The sequence below is a fragment of the Halichoeres trimaculatus genome, unplaced genomic scaffold (assembly GCF_033239565.1).
Source record: "Halichoeres trimaculatus isolate MK-OKI-2021-1 unplaced genomic scaffold, fHalTri1.1 fHalTri1_scaffold_8, whole genome shotgun sequence".
NCBI classification, from domain to species: domain Eukaryota; kingdom Metazoa; phylum Chordata; class Actinopteri; order Labriformes; family Labridae; genus Halichoeres; species Halichoeres trimaculatus.
Window position 1 is genome coordinate 23,767,423 of NW_027437186.1, and position 25,719 is coordinate 23,793,141.

Sequence of the window (25,719 nt, forward strand, 5' to 3'; positions counted from 1 at the left end):
TCAGTTTACTTCTCTCTATTGTTTCAGTTACTTTACTTGTGTTTTGATGTTATCTCCTGAGAATTTCTTTCTGCAAGTTTAGCCACATATTTTTCCCAGAACTACAAAAAAAAGAAGAAAAGCTCTTTTGTTTTTGCTTCTTCAACTACATCCTTTCTTGAGACCAAAACTTATTAAAAAACTGACAAAAAAGTGAATGTTTTCTCCTTTGCTTGTTTCTTTTTAGTCAGATTTCTTTCCCACGATGTAAATTCAGTTTGTCCAAGGGGGAAAAATTTTCACTGTTACTCTGTTTCAGTTTTATCGAGCATGTGCTTTGTCCAAAGGGACGTAAAACATCACCGGAGACAACATAAGTAAGCGCCACAAGTTACTCCATGACCGAACAGACACAGCTGCCAACAGGCAGAGCGAGGCAATTCACAGTGTGTATAGTGGCTGTTTATCGATATTATCAGCAACAACATTATCACTGTCTTCAACATCAACATCAGCTTGAGCTACCTACCAAAAGTGGACTTGTTCGACAGAGAGCTGTGCCAAAAACTTGACTTAAATCTAAATATGATATGAGAGATGTTTCAAGTCATTTACGTGCTGTGCTGTGATGATTGTCTATCTGTAAGAAAAAGTACTGCGTATTGAAGCTGAAATCAGGATTGATCAATAGAAATGCATGAAATGATTCTGCCTTCGTTTAAAACATATTAAAGTCATTCATCATGGTGAAAAAATTAACGTCTCCTATGTCTGAAGCAAAAAGACAAAAAAACTCTCTTTTGTTTCACTATGATGGGAATGGGACTATCTTTTCATTCTGAGCTAACTTAAACTGAGAGGTCTCTGAAGCCTCTTCCTCCTCTGGACCAACAATAACAAGGTCAATTTAAGCCTATTTTATGTGCACTCTACTTGAGTAATATTATTGTTGTAATAATAATAATAATAATAATAATAATAATAATAATAATAATAATAATAATAATATTTCATTATTTATTTATTTTACAGAGGAATGTGTTTTTTCTTTTAATCAACTACATTTGAAAGACAAATTTGGTACTTTTGAGTCCACTACCTCTAAGATTGCTCTTGTTACTGGTGACTTTTGCTTTAAAGTAGGTGATAAATTATTATTATTATTTCTTTAATCTGACCCAAGAGAAAATCAACTGTGCTTGAGTGGTTTTGCATCTAGGTTACCTTGGTGGTGTTTCTGTACCTCTTAATGGATGAATGTAAAGCAACGTCAGATATTTTTCTCTACCCAAGCACCGCTGTCTACATTTCAAACCTCATGCTCCATTTTGTAACTGGAAAATTATTTGACCCATTGTCAATGTTTACCGCACATGAAATTCTTTATAGACAATAAAAAAATCCCTGTCCAACCCGAGACAGTGCATTGAAGTACAGTTCATAGCTTTACTGTTGTTTTATCCTCAATGACCCCTTAAAATCATGTTGTTTGTGCTTGAAATAACTTTTACTTTGGAGATGAAATTCTGGAAATCTTTAGCATTATCGTGGTATGTTACATGTGTGAATACTGTTTCTGAAATAAAAATTTACAACCATGTTTGAATTCTTAATTTAAAAAAAGAAAAAGAAAAGAGTACTCCAGTATTTCAATACAAGTAATACTTTGACTGAGAAACTTTCACTTGTATCAAATTTGAGTGAATTTTAAACAAGAGTATCCATAAATCTCAAAAGCAGGCTAAACCATGTCATCGTCCTCTTGTTTATTCTTTCCCCATCGTCTGCTCTCTTTTCTTTAAATAGATGATGGGTCAGATTAGAATCTGAGGATTAGAGTCCATGAGGGGATTAAAGAGTGTAATACAACAGGCGGACATTCACGAATCCAAACATAAATAAACAGAGGCCCTAACAGACACATGAAACCAAATATCATCGCACACTCTTTTTGGATGATCATACCTGTGCCACACACACATGTACACACTCACACAAACCTTGAACCTGGCCCAGTATCTCAGGGATGCTTTCAACCACACAACAAATATTTGCATTTGAAATTTGCTTTCCTTTCCTCACCTCCTGCATGGCTCCATCATGATTTGCTTAAAGCTGGAGTGAGTACAGTGCTCTGTGACTCCACAGGGGAAGGAAACAAGTCATTTCCAAGTCAAATATGGAGTTAGAGATCAAACGAGTGGAAAATTAATGAGGTTATTTAGCCTTTATGTTGATGACATCACCTAAACCATAATGGCCTTTTAAGAGATATGTCATCCTGTAAATGCCTCATTAGCACAGCGGTCTATTCTCTTATCCTCACAGCTGAGGACAGGGTGGTTACATTTGCACATGGGTGCTTGGAGTAAATCATTTGCCTGGCTTCAGTGGTCCTGCACTCAACATAGAGAGAAAGAAAATCCATCATGGCACTTGCATGCTGTCGAGACGTGTTTGTTCTGAGAGGACTGATAGATGCTTTCAAAGATTTTACACTTGCAAATCAATACAAAGCAGTGCTGTCGGATTACTGCAAAACTGCCAGACAGACACAGACAATGTGAAGGATGGCTGTCAGAAGGTGCTGATGTTACGTGCTTACGTTCAGTAGTGTTAATGTGGATGTCAGCGCTTGTGCTCACATATTAACACACACTCAGGTTGGATAATGTCAGATAGGAGACACATTTAGGTCAGACAGGTTAACATGGTCAAAGATTTCCTGTGTTTTGTCTATTTACAAAATTTATTCAACATCCTACATCATTACATAATGCCACAGTGGCCGGACCTTACTTCGACATCATGTGACCTACCACACGTCAATCACACCCATCAGTCAGCTGCAGAACTTCTAAGACAATGGAGGAGAGACTGAAGTAGTTAAAAGCTTGGCTTCACTTTACCCAAAAAGGACACTAATAACTAGGGATGCACGATCCAACTTTTCTGGTCCTGATACCAATACCTGTGCTTTGGATATCAACTGATCCTGATCCAGTCTAGTGTTAAATAATAACCAGCATGCTCTACTGTGGGATAAGACTGGTAATGTTTTGAGTAAAAGACAAAAATTAGTACATATGGAATTACTGAAGTTAATATTAATTTAAACTATAAGTGTTTAAATGTTAAACAGCAGTTTGGTTAAAAAGAATGCTTCAGAATTTACAGAAATGACTATTTGATTGTAAAATTGTATAACTTGTAGACTTCATAGCTTAGCCTTAGTGTCTGGATAGTGTCTTAGGTGCTGGATCAGGGCCCATAACAGGATCGGATTGGTGCAGCCCTACTAATAATGCATATTGCAATTTGCGCAACGCTATAAGATCATGCAGCACCACCAACATGCTAAACCATTTTTCGACACACAGCATTAAATATAAAGAGTGTCATGTCATATTTATTTACTAATAAACTCAATAAAATGTTGTTGACACAGAAAACCTGTAAAGCCGACTTTTTGTACACAGAAAATTCACAGGAGGAATTGATAAGGGAATCGGTACAGAACAAGATCAATAAGCGGAATCAATAGCGGCACTGATATTAACAAAATCTTATTACACATCCCTACTGACAGTGCAGCCTGTGAGTGTGAAGCATCTTGAAATTTGAAATTTTACTTAAAAAACTTAAAACCCCTATGTGGTGGCTTCCTGGGGCTAACTCAGACACAAAGGGAGCAAAGACAACAAAATAAGACAAGGAATCCAGTAGATGTCAGAAACACAGATGAAACCAAACACAGAAGGAGTACTAGACACAAAACATAAGACAGGAGGCAAAAGACAACAAAATGACACAGGAAATAACAACCAAGATACAAAACAGGGAGGAAAAAAACTTGCGAGAAACAATCAGTGACAAAGAAAACAACTAGCTGCTTGTTGCAACACGGCCCACACAGTTGATTTTTACATAACTCTCAGCTCTGTGAAGGGAAATGCCAATCACAACCCCTGACTCCACATAACTCAATTCTTATCTGTTATTTTAGGGTGAATGTGGCATTATAGAAGTAATGAAATACCATGACAAATTAGAAAATTAAAAAAATTCACTTGGTAGGAATTTAGTTTTTATAATGCAAGATCCAAATGAAGGGCTGAGTTAACTGTGATAGTGTAAAATGTATTCTCTGAAAGCAGATAAACATAGACTAATTTTGCTTGGAAATGTGAAGTATCACAAATTTCTTCTGTAATAACATCCTACACAGCTGAATTTGGGACTACAGGGACAAAATAAGCCAACTTGTAAGTTGAAATTTGTTATCTTGCCAGTTGCAGAATTACTTGTTGAATCAGTAACATAAACATCAGATTTATCGATTATCAAACTAATCATTATTGCAGCAAAAGTGAAAGCATCAACCTCCTTTCATCCTCCTGCGCCTCATTAAATGGAGAGATTTCTTTTCCATCACCAGTGAAGCAACAGTTTCAGTCTGTGCCACTCTCACTATCTGGGCCCGCTCTCTGCCCCTGGCATAAAAAACCCAGAGATAAGACAAACTGTCCTAGATACACACACACTGTCACTGTTAATAACACACACGCACACCCACAGCAGCTGTCTGAAATCTGACGTGCCCTCAATGTTTCAGTTCAGTCATTTTTAGATCTAAGTGTATGAAAAGTTTTGATGTGAAACCACAGCTCAACAAACTCTTTCTTGCCGCAGAGCAACATTAGCTGAACAAATTTTATATTCAGGCTGTTTTGATAGGGAAAATGAGTGCATTAGAAGATATTCTTAGAGAAGAAGACTGCTGTAAAGAGCCTGAATTCCCAAATGCACCACGGCACTGACATCATCTTTCACACGGCGGATGATGTTATAGCAGTCAAACTGAAGAAGGCAATTTAATCAACTTATTCCCAGAAAGTCATTAATTTTTAAGAGCTCAACAGCAGCTGCAGGAGTGTCTCCAGATCTCCCTGGAATATGATTAGCCACCCCTGGTGCTCTCCTCTTAACCAGATTCTGAATACATACGTCTTGTTGTACTTATGGAAGGATACGAAGCCGATCAGTGACGCATGGAAACACTGTGGAAGTGTCCGTCTGTAGATTTGGTGATAACCTTCTTTAAGATTGAGCAGAATTTCAAACTAATCCTAGAAGAATACAAAAAATCAGGAGCAAATGATAAGCTGTTGTTCCTTCCTTCAGTTAACTGCAGCTCTGCTCTGCTATTAATAACTACAGTTCATGCTTGATTTTTATCAGGTAGAAGTAAACAAGAATAAGTGATTGCTGTTTTCCTTTTTTTGGCCGAAGATGAGTACTTTTTGCTTCTTTTCTATCATCAAATAATAGATCCATCATGTTGCGTAAGAGCACAACAGCCATAACAATAGCAGCTCTAAGTATATCAGCTTATTTAACATCAATCAAGCTGCTTCTTCATGAACACTTTGAAAGTTTCACTGCTGCTGTTTCTCTACAGAGGCAACTAAAGTAGGAGTTAAATAAACTCCAGCCCACCCAAAATAGAGCTGCAAAGCTGGCGCTCTACTGCCCCAGTTGCATTAATGTGGATCGAATACACACAAGTCTGTCTGTAAAAATGAGTGCTCCACCAAAATACTTTTGGCTTTGTAGGAGCCCCGCAGGAGCTATTAGTTGGTTCTTTTAACCTCAGGAGCAATTTACTCCATGCTTTAGTTTAAAAGGTAAGTAGGGACTTCTTAACTACTGTATTAAAAATGAGTGTTCACCTAAGAGTGAAACAACACCTGCACTGCTATCCTGATAGCTGAGGGAAAAAAGGGGTCTATTAACTGTATGCGAACCTAAAATGCCTCTGTATTTAAAATGTATCATTTTATAAGAAACATATTTAAAAATAAAGACAAGAAAGTGTTAGGTGTGAATTAATAAAAGAGAGATCCAGGTCTTTAAACAGTGCACATACCTGTGTTTGTGACGGTCTAAAGGTGCAGCCGAATGACTGCTGCAGGGAGTCTAGGAAGGGCTGGATCTTGTACAGGCCCTGGTTGCTTCCTTGTGACGGCCTGAAAGCCACAATGTGGAAGTACTTGAGGATCTTCTCAAACCGCGCCTGGCTCATCTTCAAAGCGATGCTCCTGTTGCTGAAGAAGCCCGAGCTCCAGATGCTGAGCACCGACTCACAGCGCTGCACACTGGTGGAGATGACAAAGCCCAGGAAGGCCTTTATCTCCTGGGCCGTGACGGGACGCCAACCATCATCTGAGCCGAAGCGCTCCTGGAACTTCTTGGCGTACATGTTAGTCTGGGTGACCATGTTTTGGATGCAATTGTCCGGGACGAAGAGCTGGAAGAAGTCCAAAGCATTGGCTGTGGCTGGCATCTTCTGAGCAGGGCCTGGATCAGGACAGGAGGAAGAAAGTGTGAAAAATCCTGAACAGATTGACAGATAGAAAGTCTCATATGGGCTAACTCAAAGCCAAACTGTCACTCTTTCCCAGCTCTTCAACTTTGGCAACCAGCCTTCACTTTGATTGACTTTTCTAGAAAAAAAAAGATTTTCTTTTTTGACACTGGAAGACACCAATTCTTGAGCTGTCACTGTCAAGGCTGTGTGGGATACACATAAACCACTCCTTGCTCATATTAACAACACTGTTCCTTCATCAGAAGAAAGAACAGAAAAGATGTCCATGAAATAAAGGACATAAACGTTTTAGAGCTTCAGAAAAACATGATTCATTGACACAGCTTTTTTATATCACAGCAGCATTTAGTTTGAATGTCAGCAGCCCAGGGCAGCGGTTAGATTGTTTACACAACATGACAGCCACCACACTGTGGTTCTTGTCAGAGCGCTGTGTTTTTAATGCTTGAGGAAGGTTTCAGTGTCTTTTTTTTTAAGTTTCATGGCAGGCAAAGAGTCAAAATCATGTTCTGATCTGAGTGTCAATGCAGCAGGGAGCCTTGAGTAAATGGCGCATGGTGTCAATCTGTCAGCAGAGTTCATGGGACATGATTAAGAGCAGCAACAACACAAAAAGTATGTACAATGAAACATAAAATTAAGTTCCAGATAAGAGACTGCAGGAGGTGAAGTAGATCGGTGGCAGGCTTTATCTAAGATGTGTTGCATATGTAGTTCAACAAAATGTTAATCTATGACATTTTAACAGTGGCGATTGCTCTAAGACTGCAAGGGAAGCTCAGCTTCCCCTAAAATGTCCCTAAAACAAAAAGTTGTGATATGTTCTGCTGTGTGTACATTTCATTGAAAAAATACGCACTAGAATTCCTTGATCTTTTGTTCAGAATCAGCTACCTATCACAGGTAACTGGCTCCACCTCCTTCTCATTCATCCCCGCAGCGTCTCAGCGCTTTAACTCAGTCGGACGCTGAGTGTCTTTTGACTTCAGCGGGGAAGCATAGAGTGGGTTGTTCCACTGTGGAAACTGGACGATCATTGGATAAACGCTGGGCTTTGTCCCGCCCATTGGTTGCTGAGCGTCTCTGGGGGTCTATGAGGCAGTTGGCTGGCCTGGACGCTCGGCTTCTGCATGATGATTGGATGATCTGTCTGAGGCCGAATCCCTTTTTGATTGACAGTGAAATGAGCCAGTCAGTGATCTTGGAGTATAACTCTACACCTGAGCATCTTTTGAGTTTTACATTCAGTTGTTCTGGACTGATCCGGCAGCTTTATCGTTCCCCAGCGAGTTTACCTTTCTTAAAAACAACGAGCGATGTTTTTAAAGATTCTCTCTCTTTTCACCAATAAGCAGCTACAGCTACAGCTGTGAAGCTTCTCCCCCTGTCACTCACACTTACAGCCTGTCGTAGTCTCACGTAGCAGCTCCAGCTGCGAGCAAGCTGGCACGGAGGGTAGAATTTACGTTTAAATAAATAAACAAATGTATGATGAAGGCCGGTAAAAATGAGCTTCCCCTCCTTGGCTGACCAGCAGCCGCCACTGCATTTTAAGTGTCATTGTCTGTAATCATCAATTAGAAAAATAAAAATACTTATTTCAATAATATTTTTTAAAGCTACAGGGAGCCACTGCGAAGGAGTCAAAGAGCTGCATGAGGCTCCAGAGCCACTGGTTGCAGACCCTTGATTTAGCATGTAGCTTCTGCAGCCCCTGTTCTTTCTTCTGTAAATATTGACATGCTGACAACAATTTGTGCTCCGTTGTATTAACTCCTTGTTAAAATTGACTATTTTCTTTGACTCTTATACAGGACAATAGTGTCTTCCACATGTCCTATTGTACTATCACTGTAGTAAGTGACCATGTGTCTTCCCTTCAGATAACTGGAGGACTCTTCTTTCTGCCTCACTAATTATATCATTTCTGTCAAGTATTGATATTTAACTGACATTTACATTCTATTACACAGCTCTCTGTCTCTGAGCTTTCAGGTGGGCCACTGAAGTCAGTCGATACACAATACAGTGACTGTGATTACTGTGCTTGTAGCAGTTAATGAGAGATTTACCCAAAGGTTACTAGATCTGCGAGAGGGAATTCAGACACAGAGCAGAGCAACTTTAAGCTCATTTAGAACAGCAAGAGCTCATTAATGTTAAACAGCACAAAACAAGGTTTAACTGTTTCTCTCTAGCCTTTTTCTCACCCTGGGGCTCACTGCAAGCATTTTAACAAATGATTTTCACTTCAATCTTTTAATGTTAAATTAAAGTTACAATCTAAAAGCTTTCAACTTTAGACTTTAAAGCTAAAAAAGAGGAGGAAAACACAAACAGAGGAGAGCAGAAGGCAACCACAAAGCTGATGCCCACAGCCTAACTAGCAAAAATGAGTGGGGACGACCATTCATTCATTTGCATACCATCAGACTAAAGCTGGAAGTAAAATCCAGCGTGACTTCCTTGGGGTGATTCACTCCTCAATAAAAGCATCAGACAGTCAGATGGAAGGTCCATTGAGGCAAAAAATGACTCACTTCAGCTCATTTTGGAAGTAAACCAAAAACAGCCTGAAGTAGTCCACATCATTTATATGGAAATGACAGTTTCTCCAAACCACTGATTTTCTTTACACACCCCTGCCAACTGATCTCAAGTCTAGTCTGTATTGCTTTCATAAAAATTTCATTTACATTATTCTTTAAGACTTCTTATAGTGACACATCTTACTTACAAGTAAAGCTTGGAAATATGTGTCTCCACATTACTCATTACAAAAATCCACCTACAATACACACAGAGACTGAAGTATAATCCCTCATGAGAGTCGCGGTATTTCTATTGTCAGGGGACAAACATCTGGAGCTTTTATAGACATGGATTTAACAATGAGAGATTACAGTGTTTGTGGGGGCTGGGAGTAAACCTGTTATGTTGACATTGCAGGCTAAAGCTTAGTTTTTAACAGAAATTGCGTAAGAGTATGAGCGGTTTCTGACTATTTTTAGGCAAATTTCAGCTTTAAATCACTTTTTTAGAATGATTTCCTGATGTAGGATCACATGTGAAAACCATCCAGGGGTAATCAAAGTAGCTTAGTTTCCTTTATCTATTTGTGACTGAACTTTAATTCATTATTGTAGTGTTTTAGGAGTCTCTTTTAAAGATGAAACAACGCTTCTTAGACCTTGTGTAATCTAGCAAGCATAAAACTGATTAAAAATGTAAACTTACTCTTGACTTTTAATTCTAACTTTGTAAAACCTTGAAAACAGAGGCAAAAGGCTATATAAACCCACTTTGAATGTGATTCTACCACAATTTTTTTTTTAAACGTGTATACAGTATATAAATGAATTTTCTAAGAGACCAAACCAGACATTCTGGCTCTGTACAACAATTTTGTTGACCATCTGGAAGCCAACAGACCACTGCCAGAAGAAAGTCATTTTGCCGTAGAGTGCTTCTCCTCTGTATGTCTTTATTTTCTTTTCAATACAACATCTAAAAGGCAGTATAATCACATTTGTGTGTCTATGTATGAATGTTTTTTCTTTTTTGAAGTAGTTTTGCGGCATGAGGAAGCAGAATGTAGAAAAGAGTCAGAAAACCTCTGCCAGGGAGATAAACCAACATATGGGCAAAGCGAATAATCTATCAGACATGTCCAGCAAAGGGAATGAATAAATAGCTCTTCTTTAATTCCCTTGAACGTCATGACAAAGTGGTTGTATAATCTGAGATGGAGCTATATGCTTTTTAATCCTTGCCCTGTACCTGACTCCTCCCTGGCTCTGCAGGGGAAACAGTCTCTCACATCACCTCTGAACCTGTTCTTAGGTAAACCACATTTTCATTAATAGCCAGTGTGGTTTCAAACTTGGTACACAAATCTACAACACAATCCAGCTGGGATGTTTGCATGAGGTTGACTTTGTGCTTTCTGACAGAGGCTGATGATTTATGTAAGGTGTGCTCGGTCTCTGAGGACTTGAGCTGTCACTTCAACACTGCATCTATGTCAGCACCATCACTGCTGAAAAGTAAGACACCTAGAGAGACTGAAGAGTGGACAGGGGGGTGAGAGGCAGGTGACAAAAAGAGAGCCAGACAGGTTGGCACATAGCTAGACGGAGAAAAATCCTGGAGCTGCAGGATAAAAATATCACAGATGATATTTCCACCGTGGATCAACTTAGAGGAAACCTCATCAAGCTTAGGCAGCTTCTCATCCCCTGCCATTAAAAGCAGTGGAGAGACATTTTTATGTAGATATGCTGCAGCTCAGGATGTTTCACTCTTCACTCTTTAGGCCGATTAAATCAGAGTTCGCTCTGGAAGCCTTGAAGTGTGATTACGTTCCCTGGCAGTTCTTAGTCCATCCAGTCAGGCAGCTCTTAATCATCATAACCCTGATGCAGGATGGCAGGACACACCCACACTGACTGAGCTTGAGCGAACAGGCGCTGACTGTATCTTGTAGAAACCAGACTGTAAAAAGCAGACAGACACACACCTGCTGCCGCTCCAGCTTAAGTCAACAGAGCAACAAACAATCTGATAGAGCGGGGGAGAGTAGGATATGAATGGTAGTAAAGAGCATTCTGTCATCTTTCTCTCACCAAACTACCTCTAGAATAAACCAGCTCTGCTACATTTGGTTCAGATTATTTTTGGATGAGTACAGTAGTGACACTCCTTATTTAAGCTATCCTCAAAGAGCATCTAGGTTTGAAAGAAATCCTTCTAATGCAAAAAAATAAACAGGATTAAATAGAGTCATTCTGTTTTTTTAATGTCTTGCTCAGTAGTTCATCCCAGAACATTACTTTACCTCAGGTTTCTGCTCAGTTAGTGTAAGTTTATTCATCAGACAATAAGTGATGTGACTGAGAATTTCATAACCTTATCCAGCTTTACTGTCAATACCTGCTGAAACTCTAGTGAATAATACTAATCAGACCAGAAACAGAAATAAGCAAGCTCCCTACATGAAAAATGTTGCAGATTCTGTACTCATGTGTGGAATCTCTTCATAGATATTAGACATTTATCACAGGAAACTCCAGTGTTTGCTTTCAGGGTTCTTGGAGCAAACTAAGGCTTGGTCTTTGCATACTACAGTCATGTGCCAGTCATCTTAAAGGGTGCATGTAGTCATGCAGAGCCTGCTTTCTATAGGTGCAGGTCTGGCAAACAAAGGGTTACAGGACAGTTTGTGAAATGACTATTTATGACATGTCCCTCCTTGACAAACATAGCATTGTTAGGCTTTTAAACTGTCTCGATTCCCGTGCACATCTCTCCCCTAGTGGCACACACACATCAATGGCTTCAACCCAAAATCAGGGTGTCTGGAGCTTGGGTCTTGTGAAAGTGCAGTTGTGAGTTCTGTAAACAGAGTTGGTGGAACAGGAAAGAGGTCAGCATGCATCTTTGCTGTATTCCGCATACCCTGTGATGTGATGTGATGAGTGTGTATGGGTGTAGAACCAAAAGAGACTGCATGCTGCTTCTCTAAATTAAACAGCAGCATGTCTCCCTGCTCTGCCCTGCGACATGAGCACACACACCCACAGACCCACAGGAGAGAGTGTACCACAGCACCAAGGGGTGAAGTATCAAAGGCTAAGTGTTTGCAATTAACTTAATACAGCAATTACTGATGCACTGTCATGCTTCACTCTGTCATTCACTCAATCACAAGAGGGTACATGCACACACCACACACACATACGCACACACTGAAATGCAAATGCAAAAACATTCAGGTTTACTAATCAATAACCTCGTCTGTGCTGCTTTTGCACGTTACCCAGAACCTCAGAAACACTAATATGCACAGCCTTCGATCTCCCAATACAATCACCTCACACTACCCTGATTCTTCCCAGTACCACAAATGACCTTATTCATTCAGTGGCGTGCATCATGTCTCACCGTATGTCTCTTTGTACGGCGGCACCGTGACATCCTGCAGAGTCTCCGTCCAGCCCTCCTCCTCCGCCTGACTCCGGGACAGCGAACCCGGGGGACCGACCCCGCTGCTCCCGCTGTGGCCGCTCTCCTTGTCGCCTCGTTTTTGGTGGTGGTGGTGGTGTTGGTGGTGGTGCTGCTGCTCGTCCTCTCCTGTCTCTGCTATGTAGTTATCGGAGTCGGAGTCTCCGGAGGTGCTGTAGAAGGGATTGTCGCTGCTGTCATCCGCAGACTCTCCAAACACGTCGTCGGAGATCTGCAGGCTCTCGTACCGGGAGCGGGCCGCTTCCAGGAGAGACAGCGCCTTCCGCCCGCACTCCGCCATCTCTCTCTGTAGTGATGCTGCTCTGCTCCCCTCTTTCTACTCCCTTCTTTTCACCCCTCCACTACGGCTTGTGCGTGTGGTCACGATCTTGCAAACGCAGGGAGGGGGTTGCCTTTAACGTGGTAAACCCTCCCAGTGTTTAGGTGTGAATTATGATCCTCCTGTACTCCAGGCTCGGATGCAGAGACCCGGTGTTCAGACGCGTGGATCCGGGGAGAGCTGTCCGCTTCAAGGGTACTGAAATATTTCCGCCTCCTTGCTCTGCCCACAGCGCTGCGCACTGGGCAAAATTATGGATGGTTGTAGCACAGCATCCGGGTTGTGATAGCAGCGACTCTTCTATACACAGAGAAAATAAGAGAGTAGTGGCTGCCACAGCATCACCTGACACAACAGCCTGCCCTTGTCGTCCAATGAAAACACAATCCAAATTTGGAGAGAAGCTTCTGATAGGAGATACTGGAGCTAATGCTAAAGATAATATTTATCTTACTCTTCCTGTTGTTTTATGTATTTATTATTATTTTTTTAATTTTATGACAACCTCTATGGATCTATGGTAACAGTTTTCTTTTGACAGTGAAAGCTCTGAGTTAAGAACTTTGATTGAGTTTTATTTAGATGAGAATGGAATTTAACATAGTTTTGATTTGTTGTTGGACAATTGGTTTGTTATGCCTCTAGTCTAGGTCTTCACCTACAGCAGTGGACAGAATTACTGGAACACTTAGCATATTTAAAAGGTTTCATTTGTTTTTGTTGAATTTGCCTATAAACTGTCCATTACACGAATGTAGTATCTACATACAGTCACATATAATAATAATAATAATAATAATAATAATAATAATAATAATAATAATAATAATAATAATAATAATGATAATAGTAATAATAATAATAATAATAATTTCTTATTTATATAGCACTTTTCACAGAGAAAGCTCACAAAGTGCTTCACAGAATAAAAACATCAGTCATTTTCACAACCAACAAGTTAACAACCACAGAGAAAAACACAAATTCATAAAAGAACATGATCAACAAGTTAGTCAACAAGGTCAAAGGAACGCTTGCCTGAACAGGTAGGTTTTAAGTTGCTTTTTGAAATTAGCGGTGGAAGTAGCACCTCTCAGGGTCTGGGGGAGAGCGTTCCATAATCTAGGTGCAACTGCAACTAATTCTGTATAGGAAACAATGGATCTCAGTTTCGAGATGTTACTCAGATGGAAAAAACAAGTGTGGGTCAAGGCCAGTATGTGTTTATCAAAGAGCATGGCCTGGTCAAAAATAAAACCAAGATTTTTCAGGTTAGAGCAGACATTAGATCCCAAAGAACCAATACGCTCAGCAACCTTACAGGCAGTACCTTCAGGAGCTCAGTTTTGGAAGTGTTAAGTTGAAGGATGTTATTGCTTAACCAGTCATTGATTGCGAACAGACAGTCATGCAGTATGTTAAGGTTATCATTACTGTCTGGATCAAAAGAATAATACGACTGAACGTCGTCTGTGTACATGTGATGAGAAATGCAGTTAAACCTATTGATAATGTTGCTGAGAGGGAGCATGTACAAAGAAAACAGAATTGGACCCAATACTGATCCTTGAGGCACACCACATGACAAAGGGACTGAATCAGAGGTGTAAGGACCAGCAGCAACAAAGAAATTTGTACCACTGAGGTAGGAGAAAAACCAGTTAAGAGCGCTGCCGGAAATACCTACATGGTCGCTGAGCCTATTTAGCAAGATTTGATGGTTAGCAGTATCAAATGTTGTGCTGAGGTCAAGCAGAATTACATTAGTGGACTTGCCAGTGTCGGAGGCCATCATGATGTCATTGGTCACTATAAGAAGTGCAGTTTCTGTGGAGTGCATCTGCCAATAACCTGATTGGAATTTGTCAAGGATGTTATGTCTATGTAACACAGGGACTAGTTGAAGGAGGATCTTTGATAAGAAAGGCAACTTGGAAATAGGCCTAAAGTTGCTCACTACTGAAGGATCCAGGTTTGTTTTTGTAAGAAGCGGCTGAACAACTGCCTGTTTAAAATAAGAGGGAAAGGAGCCAGACACAAGGGAAGTGTTGATAATGTGAAGCAGGGGAGGACCAATGGAGGTAGTTACTTTTTTCAGTAGTGACGTGGGTAAAACGTCTTACGAGCTGGAAGAGGATTTAGTAATGCTCATGAGTTCAGTCAGATCCTGTAAGGAGATAGGTGAAAAACCGTCCAGGATGGGCTGATACTGGCTCTGTCACTGGCCACTTTCTCAACAAAAAATAGAGAAACAGCTGCAGAGAAATAAGCTGCACGGGCGGCTTTGACCATGGAATTGTACTCTGTTAAAAGTTCTTTAAAACAAACACGATGGACTTGAAGCTTAGAAAACTTCCATAGGTGTTTAGCACTCTGCCATTTACATCTCTTTGAACGAATGTCATCATTGATCCAGAGGGTAGAGTTGACAGAAATGACAGTGTGAGATTTCATCTGGCATTTGTTTTACTTAGAGCAACCATCTGCGTGTTTCATGATTTTGCTCTTGGGGCTAAAAAAGGTAATAATTTCCATATGTGTCAGGTGCTCAAATAAGCTTGGCCACCACTGTATAGAATGCGATGAAAATAGAGTTTCCAGCATCAACTTCAAATTGTCTAACAGATATAAAACAATATCCAGTTGTTGCTGTGCGTATACAGAAATTAATAAATTAGTATCAGTATTAATGTATTAAAATTTATGTATAAACCTGAATGTTGTTCACAGAAGGGACCGATCTGAAAACAGAGCTGGATAAATATCATGGCTTAAGACCTATGACTTCAGATTCGTTTCTGAACGCTCAAGAAATATCCGAGACAAGTGCAGTAAAATGATAATCATTTTGAAATCACATCAAATCTACTAACCTCGTTTGATTTGATCAAAGGGCCATACACCCTGCAGTGTTTTCTACCACTACCTTTTGGGTGCGCTGTATAATGGTAACCGTGTGTCGTTCCCATTGACTCTTCTTCGTTGGTGGGCTTGCCATGTTTGCGGAAGCTCGATCATAGCAGTCAACTGAAGGCTTATAACTTCATTTTGTTGCAGTGTAGCTGTATTTAGAAATCCAAAATGAATCTACCAAAGGGTCCAGACACGTTGTGCTTCGATAAAGATGTTTTTATGAAGGTAAGAATTTGTTGGGATTGTTTTCGTTACGAACGATAGCTTGTGCTGTCAAAGTAGCTAGCGTTAGCAAGCTAACCATTGAGACTGGGGTAGTTATTGAGCATTTGTCATAAGGAACACGCATAGTGACTTTTTCAAGTTTCTTAACATGAGCCACAGTCCTTTAAATGTGTGACACCCCCCAACATTTACGTTATTGTGCCCTAACCACCAAGCAAACGATGAAAACGAGGAGGATGACCTCAGTCTGTTGGGTGTTCTTAAGTTTCTCTCTGTGGTCTCTGGTTTGCGCTGACAGCATTTATGAAAACAACTCGTTGGAAATTGTAAAAACCATTTCGTGCATGACCAATTACCGATTTTCTTCTTGTCTGTCTGCAGGATGACTTCGATGTTGACCAGTTTGTGGCAGAGTGTCGGAAGCAGGTCCAGCTGGAGGAGATGAGAGAGGACCTGGAGCTCTATTTTAAGCTGTTGAAAACGGCCATGGTGGAGCTCATTAATAAAGACTATGCCGACTTTGTTAACCTCTCCACCAACCTGGTTGGTTGATTTCTTTCTTACAGTAGTTGTACACATTTAACATGATAAGCAAGGGCATCCAAAATCATAGTCTGGTGTCTCTCTTATAATGTCATATGACTAGTCACTAGATAACTTCAGTTTAAAGTTATACAGCAAGTGAGTGCTGTATTATCAGAATCAGAAATATTTTATTTAGCCTTTGGCGGTAAAATTGGTCACATTATAATTTATAACTATAGTTTATGTTCTAATATCTTGACACAGATATTGAAGGATACATACGTGTATATATGGAAATTGGCAATAGAGTGTTATTTGGAAAATTGTAGACCAGTAAACCAAAGCCATTTCTTTCTTTCTTTCTTTCTTTCTTTCTTTCTTTCTTTCTTTCTTTCTTTCTTTCTTTCTTTCTTTCTTTAATATTTCTGTCTCTTTCTTGATATACATTCTTTAAGAGCTTTTTCATATTTTACAAGCTTATACTAAGTCAAAATGTTGCATACCAATACTAAATAAAAGTAAAGTGTCAAACACTGAAGTAAACATGAGTGAGATTAGTTTCAGGGTGTGAGTGCAGGCTGCTCTGAGTGTCTTGTTCAAGAGTCAAATAAGAATTACTTGAGGAGGTCATGAGATTCGTGCAAATTTTGACAACACTGATATGTTTATTCCCCTAAAGGGCAGAAACAAGTAAAACAACCTGCTCTGTGCTTTATGCTGGGGATTCTTTTGTCCCATTTTAAAATTTCCAGGCCAGATTTGCAGGCCAAAACACAAAACCATGTTGTAATTTTGAATAGAGAATCACTGGCTAACACACTAATGGTGGCTTTGGAGAATGTTAAGGTTGGTAGCGAGGTAGTCTGTGCTTGGAGTTTTGAGTTGACCATTTCAGTCCTCTAACCTCTGTTCTCTCATCACAGGTTGGGATGGACAAAGCCCTCAACCAGCTTTCTGTGCCACTTGGACAATTAAGAGAGGAAGTTATGGTACATATTTTGATTAAGTATTTTCCATAAGCTTTGATCAGTTTCATCACAGGGTGTTCATGTGTCTCTTTCTTTTAACATGCAGAGTCTGCGCTCCTGTGTAAGTGAGGTGATTGAGGCCATAGACAGCCAGCTGTCCAAACAGACAGACCTGCAAAACAAAAAGGTTTGGCTCCTTATTACTGACTCTGACATCATCATTTAATCAAATTCTGCATTCACCATTGACAAATTTAAAATGCAAAGTTTAAAATGCTCTGTGACTGCTTTGTATATTACAAACATTTGAATTTGTATCAATATTACCAGACAGATTGTTTTCTCTGCCTAATTTGAATTGAACGTGATCAGACTATCCTGTCCATCAGGTGTGTGTTTTGAGGCTAATTCAGGTGGTGCGCTCAGTGGAGAAAATTGAGAAGATCCTCCACTCACAGAACTCCAAAGAATCAAGCTCTCTGGAAATCAGCAGGTAGGAAACTCGTATGCTTAACTTCTTTCATAACCTGTAATTCAGGATGTGCAGGACATTTGCAGAGCAGAGGCAGTTTAAATATTTACATTTTAATATTTGTATTTTGATTTTTGTGTTAACCAGATATGGCAAATGGGGGATGAACCAACAGATAAATCTAATTGAATGTATACATTAAGTCCTTAGTGCATCCCTCTTTTTTTAGGTTGCATGGTGAAAATGTATGCCTTTATTGTTACTGTTTTTCTTAACAGTAGCCTTTTCATTTTAATCATCCATATTTCATATTACTTTAGTACATCATTATAATATTGTGAGTTTAATCCCTGCAAAAACTGTGAAGCTAAAATCTTGTAACTGGCTTCATGACTTTAAGTAACACACACTTATCTTCTGTGCACAGTCCCTTGTTAGCAGGTCAGATCCTGGAGAGGATTGCTACAGAATTCAACCAGCTGCAGTTCCATGCTGTACAAAGTAAAGGCATGCCCCTGCTGGACAAAGTCAGGCCTGTAAGTGGAAACAGTTCAGCCAGACAGCTGATAAAGCAACAGTCAGTCAGTCTTTTCATTATGTGTCGAAGGTAATAAGTTCCTGCGCAGTATTTTTCTGAAGTACTATGGGCTCTTTTCTTATGAAAATATCTCCGAATCTGTCCTCTGTCAGCGTATTGCAGGCATCACCTCCATGCTGCAGCAGTCTCTGGAGGGCCTACTCATTGAGGGTTTGCAGACCTCCAATCTGGACATGGTGCGTCACTGCCTGAGGACATACGCCACCATAGATAAGACCCGGGATGCAGAGGCCCTTGTAGGGCAAGTCCTGGTCAAACCATACATGGACCAGGTAAACATACAATGCATTCTTTTATTCACTGTTGATTTACTTGCCTTTCTGCTTTGCTGAAAAGCATCCTTGTCTAACTCTTTGTTTGTAAGGTGATTATCGAAGAAGTGGTGAAGTCCAGTCCAAACGGCCTCCAGTTGATGTATACAAGACTTTTGGAGTTTGTTCCTCATCACTGCAGACTGCTAAGAGAAGTCACAGGTGGAGCTGTGTCCAGGTATTGAGGTTATTGGTGAGGCCATTCAGTTCAAGGAATGTGCAGGGCAATGAGTAAATTTTATGTTTCAAATTATGTCCTCTTTACGTAAATAGAAAATAGTATATTTTCACATGTAGAGCTGCTGCAAAATGACTTGAATGAAGTATTGTCAAAATGCGTCATGTCATGGCTGCTGCATCATCGTATTGGAAAAGAGAGGGTTTCATATTTAAGATTTTAGAGGGAAAAAACAGTTTCTCCTAGATAATGAAGGAGAATTATTGTCTGTTTAACATGCTTTTTTCCCTCTCGCCTCAGTGAGAGAGCTGACATTGTACCAGGTTATGATTTCCTTGTGAACTCTGTGTGGCCGGAGATCATCAGAGGTATTGAGGAGAGACTGTCCTATCTCTTCAACCCTGGAAATCCTGACATATTCTATGAGGTACACGCAGTGACACGGATGATGTGTTCGTGTTCATTTTGAAAACATGCATTGGCATTCTGCCACAATGGCCCCCTGTTTGTCAGGGGATAGACTTTAAAATACTACTTCTGGTTTACAAAGCTCTGGATTGATTAGGGCCAAATTATATATTTTAATCCAGTATAAACCATCAAGACCACCCAGGTCATCTGGAACAGGTTTGCTGTCAGTCCCCAGAGTCAGAACCAAACATGAAGAAGCAGCATTCAGTTTCTATGCTCCAAATATCTGGAACAAACTGCAAGAGAATATCAGGTCTGCTGAAACTTTTAGCTCATTAAATACAGGACAAAGACTCACCTTCTTATGGCTGCCTTTTATTAGAGTATTTTAACAAATCATTAAACTATCTTTTTTTAACTGCACAACTCTGCACTGCAAAATTTATGCTTGTATCTTGGAATTTATTTTAACCTTCTTTTTTGCAATTTTATTTTGTTTTATTGTATTTTGATTTTTTTTTTTACTTTTTAATTGTTTGCCTTTAATATATTTTGCTGATTTGTATCTCTGTAAAACACTTTGAATTGCCTTGCTGGAATGTGTATATAGACAAAATTATTTCTTTATTTCTTAACAGGAAAACCCCTTGAGATGAATCATCTTGTTTACAAAGGGGTCCCAACTAACCAACATGTGTTTACTGTGAACTCTCTTCCTTCTGTTGTAGCGTTACTGTGCGAGTATGGAGTTTGTGCGGCGGTTTGAGCGTCAGTGCAGCTCTCAGGCCAGTGTGAAGAGGCTGAGAGTTCACCCCTCATATACCAGCTTCCACAACAAGTGGAACCTGCCTGTTTACTTTCAACTACGGTATGGTTTCCTTTAAAAAACATATCTCTACACATGAAGCCTGTAGATTATATCCTGCACACTACCATCCATGTAGAGAAAGTAAGTTAGCCTTTAGAGGATTATACCCTTTTTCTTTCCAGTACTAATGCAGCCTTGTAGTTATGTTTATACAGTGTAAAAAATCCTCTTTCACTAGATTTATGGATTTTTAAAAATCAATTTTACCCTTTTTTTTTATAATCCACTTCTCTATACATTAGATTCCATCAGTTTTAATGTTCAGCAAGAGCAATGAGTGAATCAATACTGTTCAGCTAGAATGATAAGGGTTGAATTTCTGCACAACATGTATTTTCTAAGAATCGTCCTGTTTGCATCAAGGTCTCAAGATACAAGCGCTGGTTAAAATTGCAGCCCGTCTGAACTTTACGCCAGGGAAAAAATGGCAAATGTTCAAAATAGAAGAAGCCGTTATTTACAGTAATTGGAAAATTGCCCTTGGATATCAGGGAAAATGATGACAAAAAGAAAACTGTACACCGACAATGTGTGTCAAGATATTACTAAACATTTCCCATTAACATTCACTTCACCTTGACTGAATTTTGTTGAAGCCCCTCACGTCCCCTGAAAAATGCACACACAGAAATGATTACAGCTCATGTCCTCATTTCACAATCCAAACTTGCTTGGCAGCTCTTTTGGAAAGTACGAAGTTCATTGCACACACGTCATAAGCCGATAACATACACTCATCCTATATTGACTGTTTTGCTCGTTCCCTCTCTGAATGTCTCGTTCTTGTTTTCAGATACAAAGAAATAGCAGGAAGTTTGGAAAATGCTATAAGTGACGGACTAGAGGCAGCACCAGGTAGGAAATGATGCTCTGCCAGGATCACCATGTTTACTCAGTGCCACTGTAACTGCACTAACAGAGTGTTTGTTCTTGTCCAGCTGGCAGTGCATACCACTTGCAGGTGTCTGAAGTGTTGTGGTCCTGCTTACAGAGATGTTGGTCAGATAAAATCTACCTGTCACCGCTTGCACATCGTTTCTGGAAGCTTACTCTGCAGCTTTATGCTCGCTATGCCAAGTTTCTTGATGAGGTAAATGAACACAAGGGAGGCTACAATGATTGAATTAATGTTTAAAGGGCAGTTATTCTACCCACACTCTTAACAAAGGAATAGCCATGCTACTGCTTCCAGTGTTTGTTCCTCATCTCAACTGTTGTCCTCCCAGGTATTAACAAAGACTCCAACCCCGGAGGTGGCCAAAGAGCCAACCAGGCCTCTGCCGAGCTCAGCCTCCTCCACCTCCAGTCGAACATCATTAGAGGAGGGCGGGAGCGAGAGTGGAAGTCCTGCTTCCCTGTCCACCAAACAGCTGGTCTACATCGCAGCTGACGTCCAAAAGCTTCAGGACCAGGTACATACACAAACTAAACATAGTCACAGAAGTGCTTCCGATGTACATACACTTTTTTTATGTTGAGACCATAATCTGAAGAGTTGATCAGTGACAAAGTATTTCTTTCTGGATTTTTAAAACACATTTTCTTCAGATACCAGAGTTGTCAGAGTTGGTCAGACAGCGATTAGAAGCCATTGGATTCAAAAACTTCTCTGTTGTGGAAGGTGAGCAACCAATAGTTATAAAAATATGTAAGTTTTTGCTTTATTTTCAGTGTTTGCTGGGCCCAAAACTCCAAAATTGTAATTAGAAGAAACATGCTGGATGATCTCAAGACATCCGTACACAGGAGTGTTACAGTTTGCACCAATTGTTTCTTTGGGTACAAGTTAGGCAAATAAATTCAAGAGGGGCTACGTCTTGCTTAATGACACATTTCCCTCACACTCGTGTTTAAGACACCCTTATTTCAGCCATTGTCTAAAGCGCTTCACTTTAGCTGCTGTTCCTTTCAGGCTCCCTGTACCACAAACTTCCTTCCCTCTGATTGGCTGGCCCTCTAGAGGCCTGTCAGAGGCAGCACTACGGACTGACCTTTGTTTTTGGTCCTTCCATTGTGTCACAAACTAGTTAGAAGATCCATATAAGATAACCCCATCATTTCAGCAAGTGTTGTGGAGATCTTGTGCTATTTAGAACAGAAATTGAGAAGTTTGCTGATGGATTCAGGCTTTTTTAAAATGTGAATACGTAGCAGTCTGATAATCTGCACATTTTCTATGGACAGCCAACATTACTTTATATCAATGTTTGAAATATGGGGAAGTAAAATAGTCCCTTGAGTTATGGGATTATCTGCTGCTTGTTTATCAATGGAAATCATGCCAAGAGAAGTGTCATCGCAAAGCTACTGTAAATCTGTTTAATGACACTTTAAAGGTATTTTGGGTCAATCCCCAACAGCTTTTTTAAAAACAAAAACATCAACATCAGAAAAAAATAGGATTTAAAAAAAAAAAAACCTAAACACTAGTATATCATTTCAATCGCTGGTGTTTTCTCTTGTCAGATGCTCTTTCAGACTCAAAGGCTTGTCTGTCAAGCAGCATTCCCACTCTGAACACCAAGATGACCCAGCACCTGACTGAACGCAGTTGTCGCTTCCTGAAGAGCGCCTCTGAGGTTCCTCGGCTCTACCGCAGGACAAATAAGGTCAGTGAAGCTGCATGCATGCACACATAGCTCTGTAAATCGTCATACAACAAATCCTGAAGCAGACACTGGAGAACTTCTCTGATTAAGACAGAACCTTAGCTGTGCAGTGCTAGATACATCTTTCCTGATGGATGTGGTGTAGTTAAAGGTTAGAAATTTACTATGGTCATAGGTCAGACTTTAGGGAGACAGATAATGCACATGAATCAATGAAGGGTTTTTCGATTGATCTTTGATAGTTTTGTGCTCAAGCAAGAATAATAACACATATCTGTCTGTTTTGGACAGGATTTTTATTGCCTGTCCATATGGTAAACATCAAATGATACTGACCCTGTTTAATTTTCTCCGAACAAACTCAAATGTTCAAACTTACTTCTTCTTTCTTCACTGAGGAGTGTATGAAAGTCTTAATACTCATAAAACATTATTCTTTTCAGGATGTGCCGGTGCGAGCATCTGCTTACATGGATAATGCTTTACGCCCGCTGCTCCAGCTGATGACAGACTCGACAGGGCTGGTTACTCCCGCTACAGCACAAGAGTGGCTGCGTGTTACACTGTGCGAGTGCACACAAAGGTAAGCCAGCGTGTCATCATGAATAAGCTCAGACAGTGTTGAGGAATTTAGAAAATATGACATGGGACTTAAATGTTTACAATATGAAGTATTTCATTAAATAAAGCTGAAAAACAAAAATGTATTTCTCTGCTTGGGTTTTATTTGGTATTTATTCTATATAGTAAACAGTGTGTGTGTGTAGGTGTGTGTTTCCCCTTTACATTTTCCCTCTGCATCTTGCACAGGTATTTTGAGACAATCTCTGAGGTGCTCAGCTCTGTGAGAAAGATGGAGGAGAGTCTAAAGCGACTAAAGCAAGCCAGAAAGGGAGCGAGTTCGACGACAACAGCAGGAGCAAATGGTGGACCCACAGACGACAGCAAGATCAGACTTCAACTGGCACTGGATGTGGAGTACCTGGGAGAACAGGTGGGTTGCTTCTGACTTCCATCACAAGGCAAACATCACTGAAAAATACTTTGGTTTTGTGTATATATTGACTCTCTTTACTATTGTGTCTCAGATCCAGAAGATGGGCCTTCAGCCAGGGGACATCTCCATGTTCTCCACGTTGATGGACCTTGTGAAAGAGGCTCGAGAACTTGCTGAACAGAACTAGTAAAAAGTTGACGCTATGTCTACTGAAACATATTGCACTCATAGCTGCATTTCCTGAAGACTTGAGAAGTGAAGTAAATGTCCTGTAACGGGCTGTGAAAGCTCGACCAAGAGGGATGTATGACAAGAACTGACACTACTGAACTCTCTTTCCAAACTTTTTTATTTAAAGAAAATCTGTTAAGTGCCGATGTTGAAGCCAAATTGCACTTGCAAGGAGTTGTTGTGAGTTAAACTTCCTGCTGGCCTGTTAACAAATGGGACTTTACGGTACTATAATAAGAATTTATTCTAACCAAATTACTGATGGTGAGTGGTTTTTATCTTACACTGCTTTTTATGGAGTTATTTTACTGCTCATATGTCAGGACACACAAATCAAATAGAATGTGAACAAAAGCTCGCGGTGAAGGATTTATCTCATAAAGTGTAAATCATTATCTGAAAATCTAATGTTGTTTCCTTTAATATCTTTAACTTTATATACTTAAATGTGGGAATAAAATGAAGAATTTTGAGTACAGTGTTGAAATAGTGTTAATTTAAAAGTCAAGGTTTATTGAGTGGTGAAGGGCGCATTCTGATACTTTGGCTGAGTAAAGGAGGTGATACTTAACTCTAAGATATGATGAAATAAAATGAGATTTTTGAATAACAATTATTCTATGGATTAATTAATCATTGAATTTATCAGGTAATTTCTGAACAAAGAAAAACATGTTTGATTAGTTGTACAACATGAATGATCTGGAAAGACTCAAAAAGTATCAGAAGTAACTACACTATGTTTTGAACATGCCTTTAAATGATTTAAAACAGACTAAAAAAATGTAGGAAATAATATTAAAAGAGAATCTTAGATATGACGCAGTAACAACAAAGTAGTTAATACTTGTAAATTTTACTGATACTCTCCATCGTCGATGTTTGTATATGTGTTCAAATGTCTACTCTACATACATTTTTCTCAAAACTACTAAATCAATCAATCAAAACTTTATCGCACTTTTCATACAACAATTTAGATACAAGTGTAACACAAAGTGCTTTACGGTCCATTAAAAACAAACACACATGCCCTTCAACCCAACCACCCTTCGCCCACACAACTGCACAACCATACAACTCACAGTCAACAACTACACACACACACACACACACACACACACTAGTGTATATGAGACTGAGTAAACCAAAAACCTGTGAGATCCTGAGCGTTGTGAACACTTTGTCACTGAATTATTGAATAAGATTGATAAACCACAAAAATATTTTATTTCCAGTAAAACAGTGCCAATAAAACCCTAAAAATGTTTTCTAAAGTGAAACACCGTCAGCAACTTTACCGTAATTATTCTAATGTATCCATGCAGAAATGTATATCTGCCATCCCAGGGAAACCCCAAACTTATCAGTATATTGTTATTAGAGGAAGAGTTTCCTGTTTATCAATATGTTTTTACATTGTATCAAGGTTTTTTCACGTCATTGTGACTTACAATTATGACATTATAGCGTGATACTTTTCCTGTTATAATAATATACTATCTATCTTGTTGTAACCTGAAAGTGTTTGTTTGGGCAGCGGTGGACTCCCAGTGACAGAGCCCCATGCATTTCAGAACCCTTCTTAATGTTCACATACTAATGATAATATCATCCACACTGCTCAATAACGGCACAATGTCCCGATGTCGTAACCCAAGCATGAAGCAGAATTTAATCAAATGCTGTAAGCAAGCCCT

The 25,719-nt window shown here is 39.7% G+C and overlaps 2 protein-coding genes across 2 annotated transcripts in view; one reads left to right on the forward strand and one right to left on the reverse strand.

Moving 5' to 3' along the window:
• Window positions 1-16,286, reverse strand: part of pgbd5 (piggyBac transposable element derived 5) — a 33,746-nt gene extending 17,460 nt beyond the window's left edge. Inside the window, exons 1-3 of the mRNA XM_074675310.1 lie at window positions 16,208-16,286; window positions 12,314-13,013; window positions 5,909-6,339 (exon numbers count right to left, since the gene is read on the reverse strand). Of these exons, the coding sequence (XP_074531411.1) occupies window positions 5,909-6,339; window positions 12,314-12,674 (792 nt within the window). The 5' untranslated portion in view covers window positions 12,675-13,013; window positions 16,208-16,286. The remainder of the gene's footprint in view (window positions 1-5,908; window positions 6,340-12,313; window positions 13,014-16,207) is intronic.
• Window positions 15,786-24,614, forward strand: cog2 (component of oligomeric golgi complex 2). The gene is made up of 18 exons (XM_074675311.1): window positions 15,786-15,851; window positions 16,233-16,394; window positions 17,300-17,365; window positions 17,451-17,531; window positions 17,734-17,837; window positions 18,244-18,352; window positions 18,507-18,686; window positions 18,779-18,903; window positions 19,204-19,330; window positions 20,043-20,182; window positions 20,976-21,037; window positions 21,121-21,272; window positions 21,409-21,594; window positions 21,731-21,803; window positions 22,649-22,791; window positions 23,235-23,374; window positions 23,602-23,785; window positions 23,880-24,614. Exons 1-18 carry the CDS (start codon window positions 15,795-15,797, stop codon window positions 23,973-23,975), a joined length of 2,187 nt encoding a protein of 728 aa, XP_074531412.1. The 5' UTR covers window positions 15,786-15,794; the 3' UTR covers window positions 23,976-24,614.
• Window positions 24,615-25,719: the final 1,105 nt, after the last annotated feature.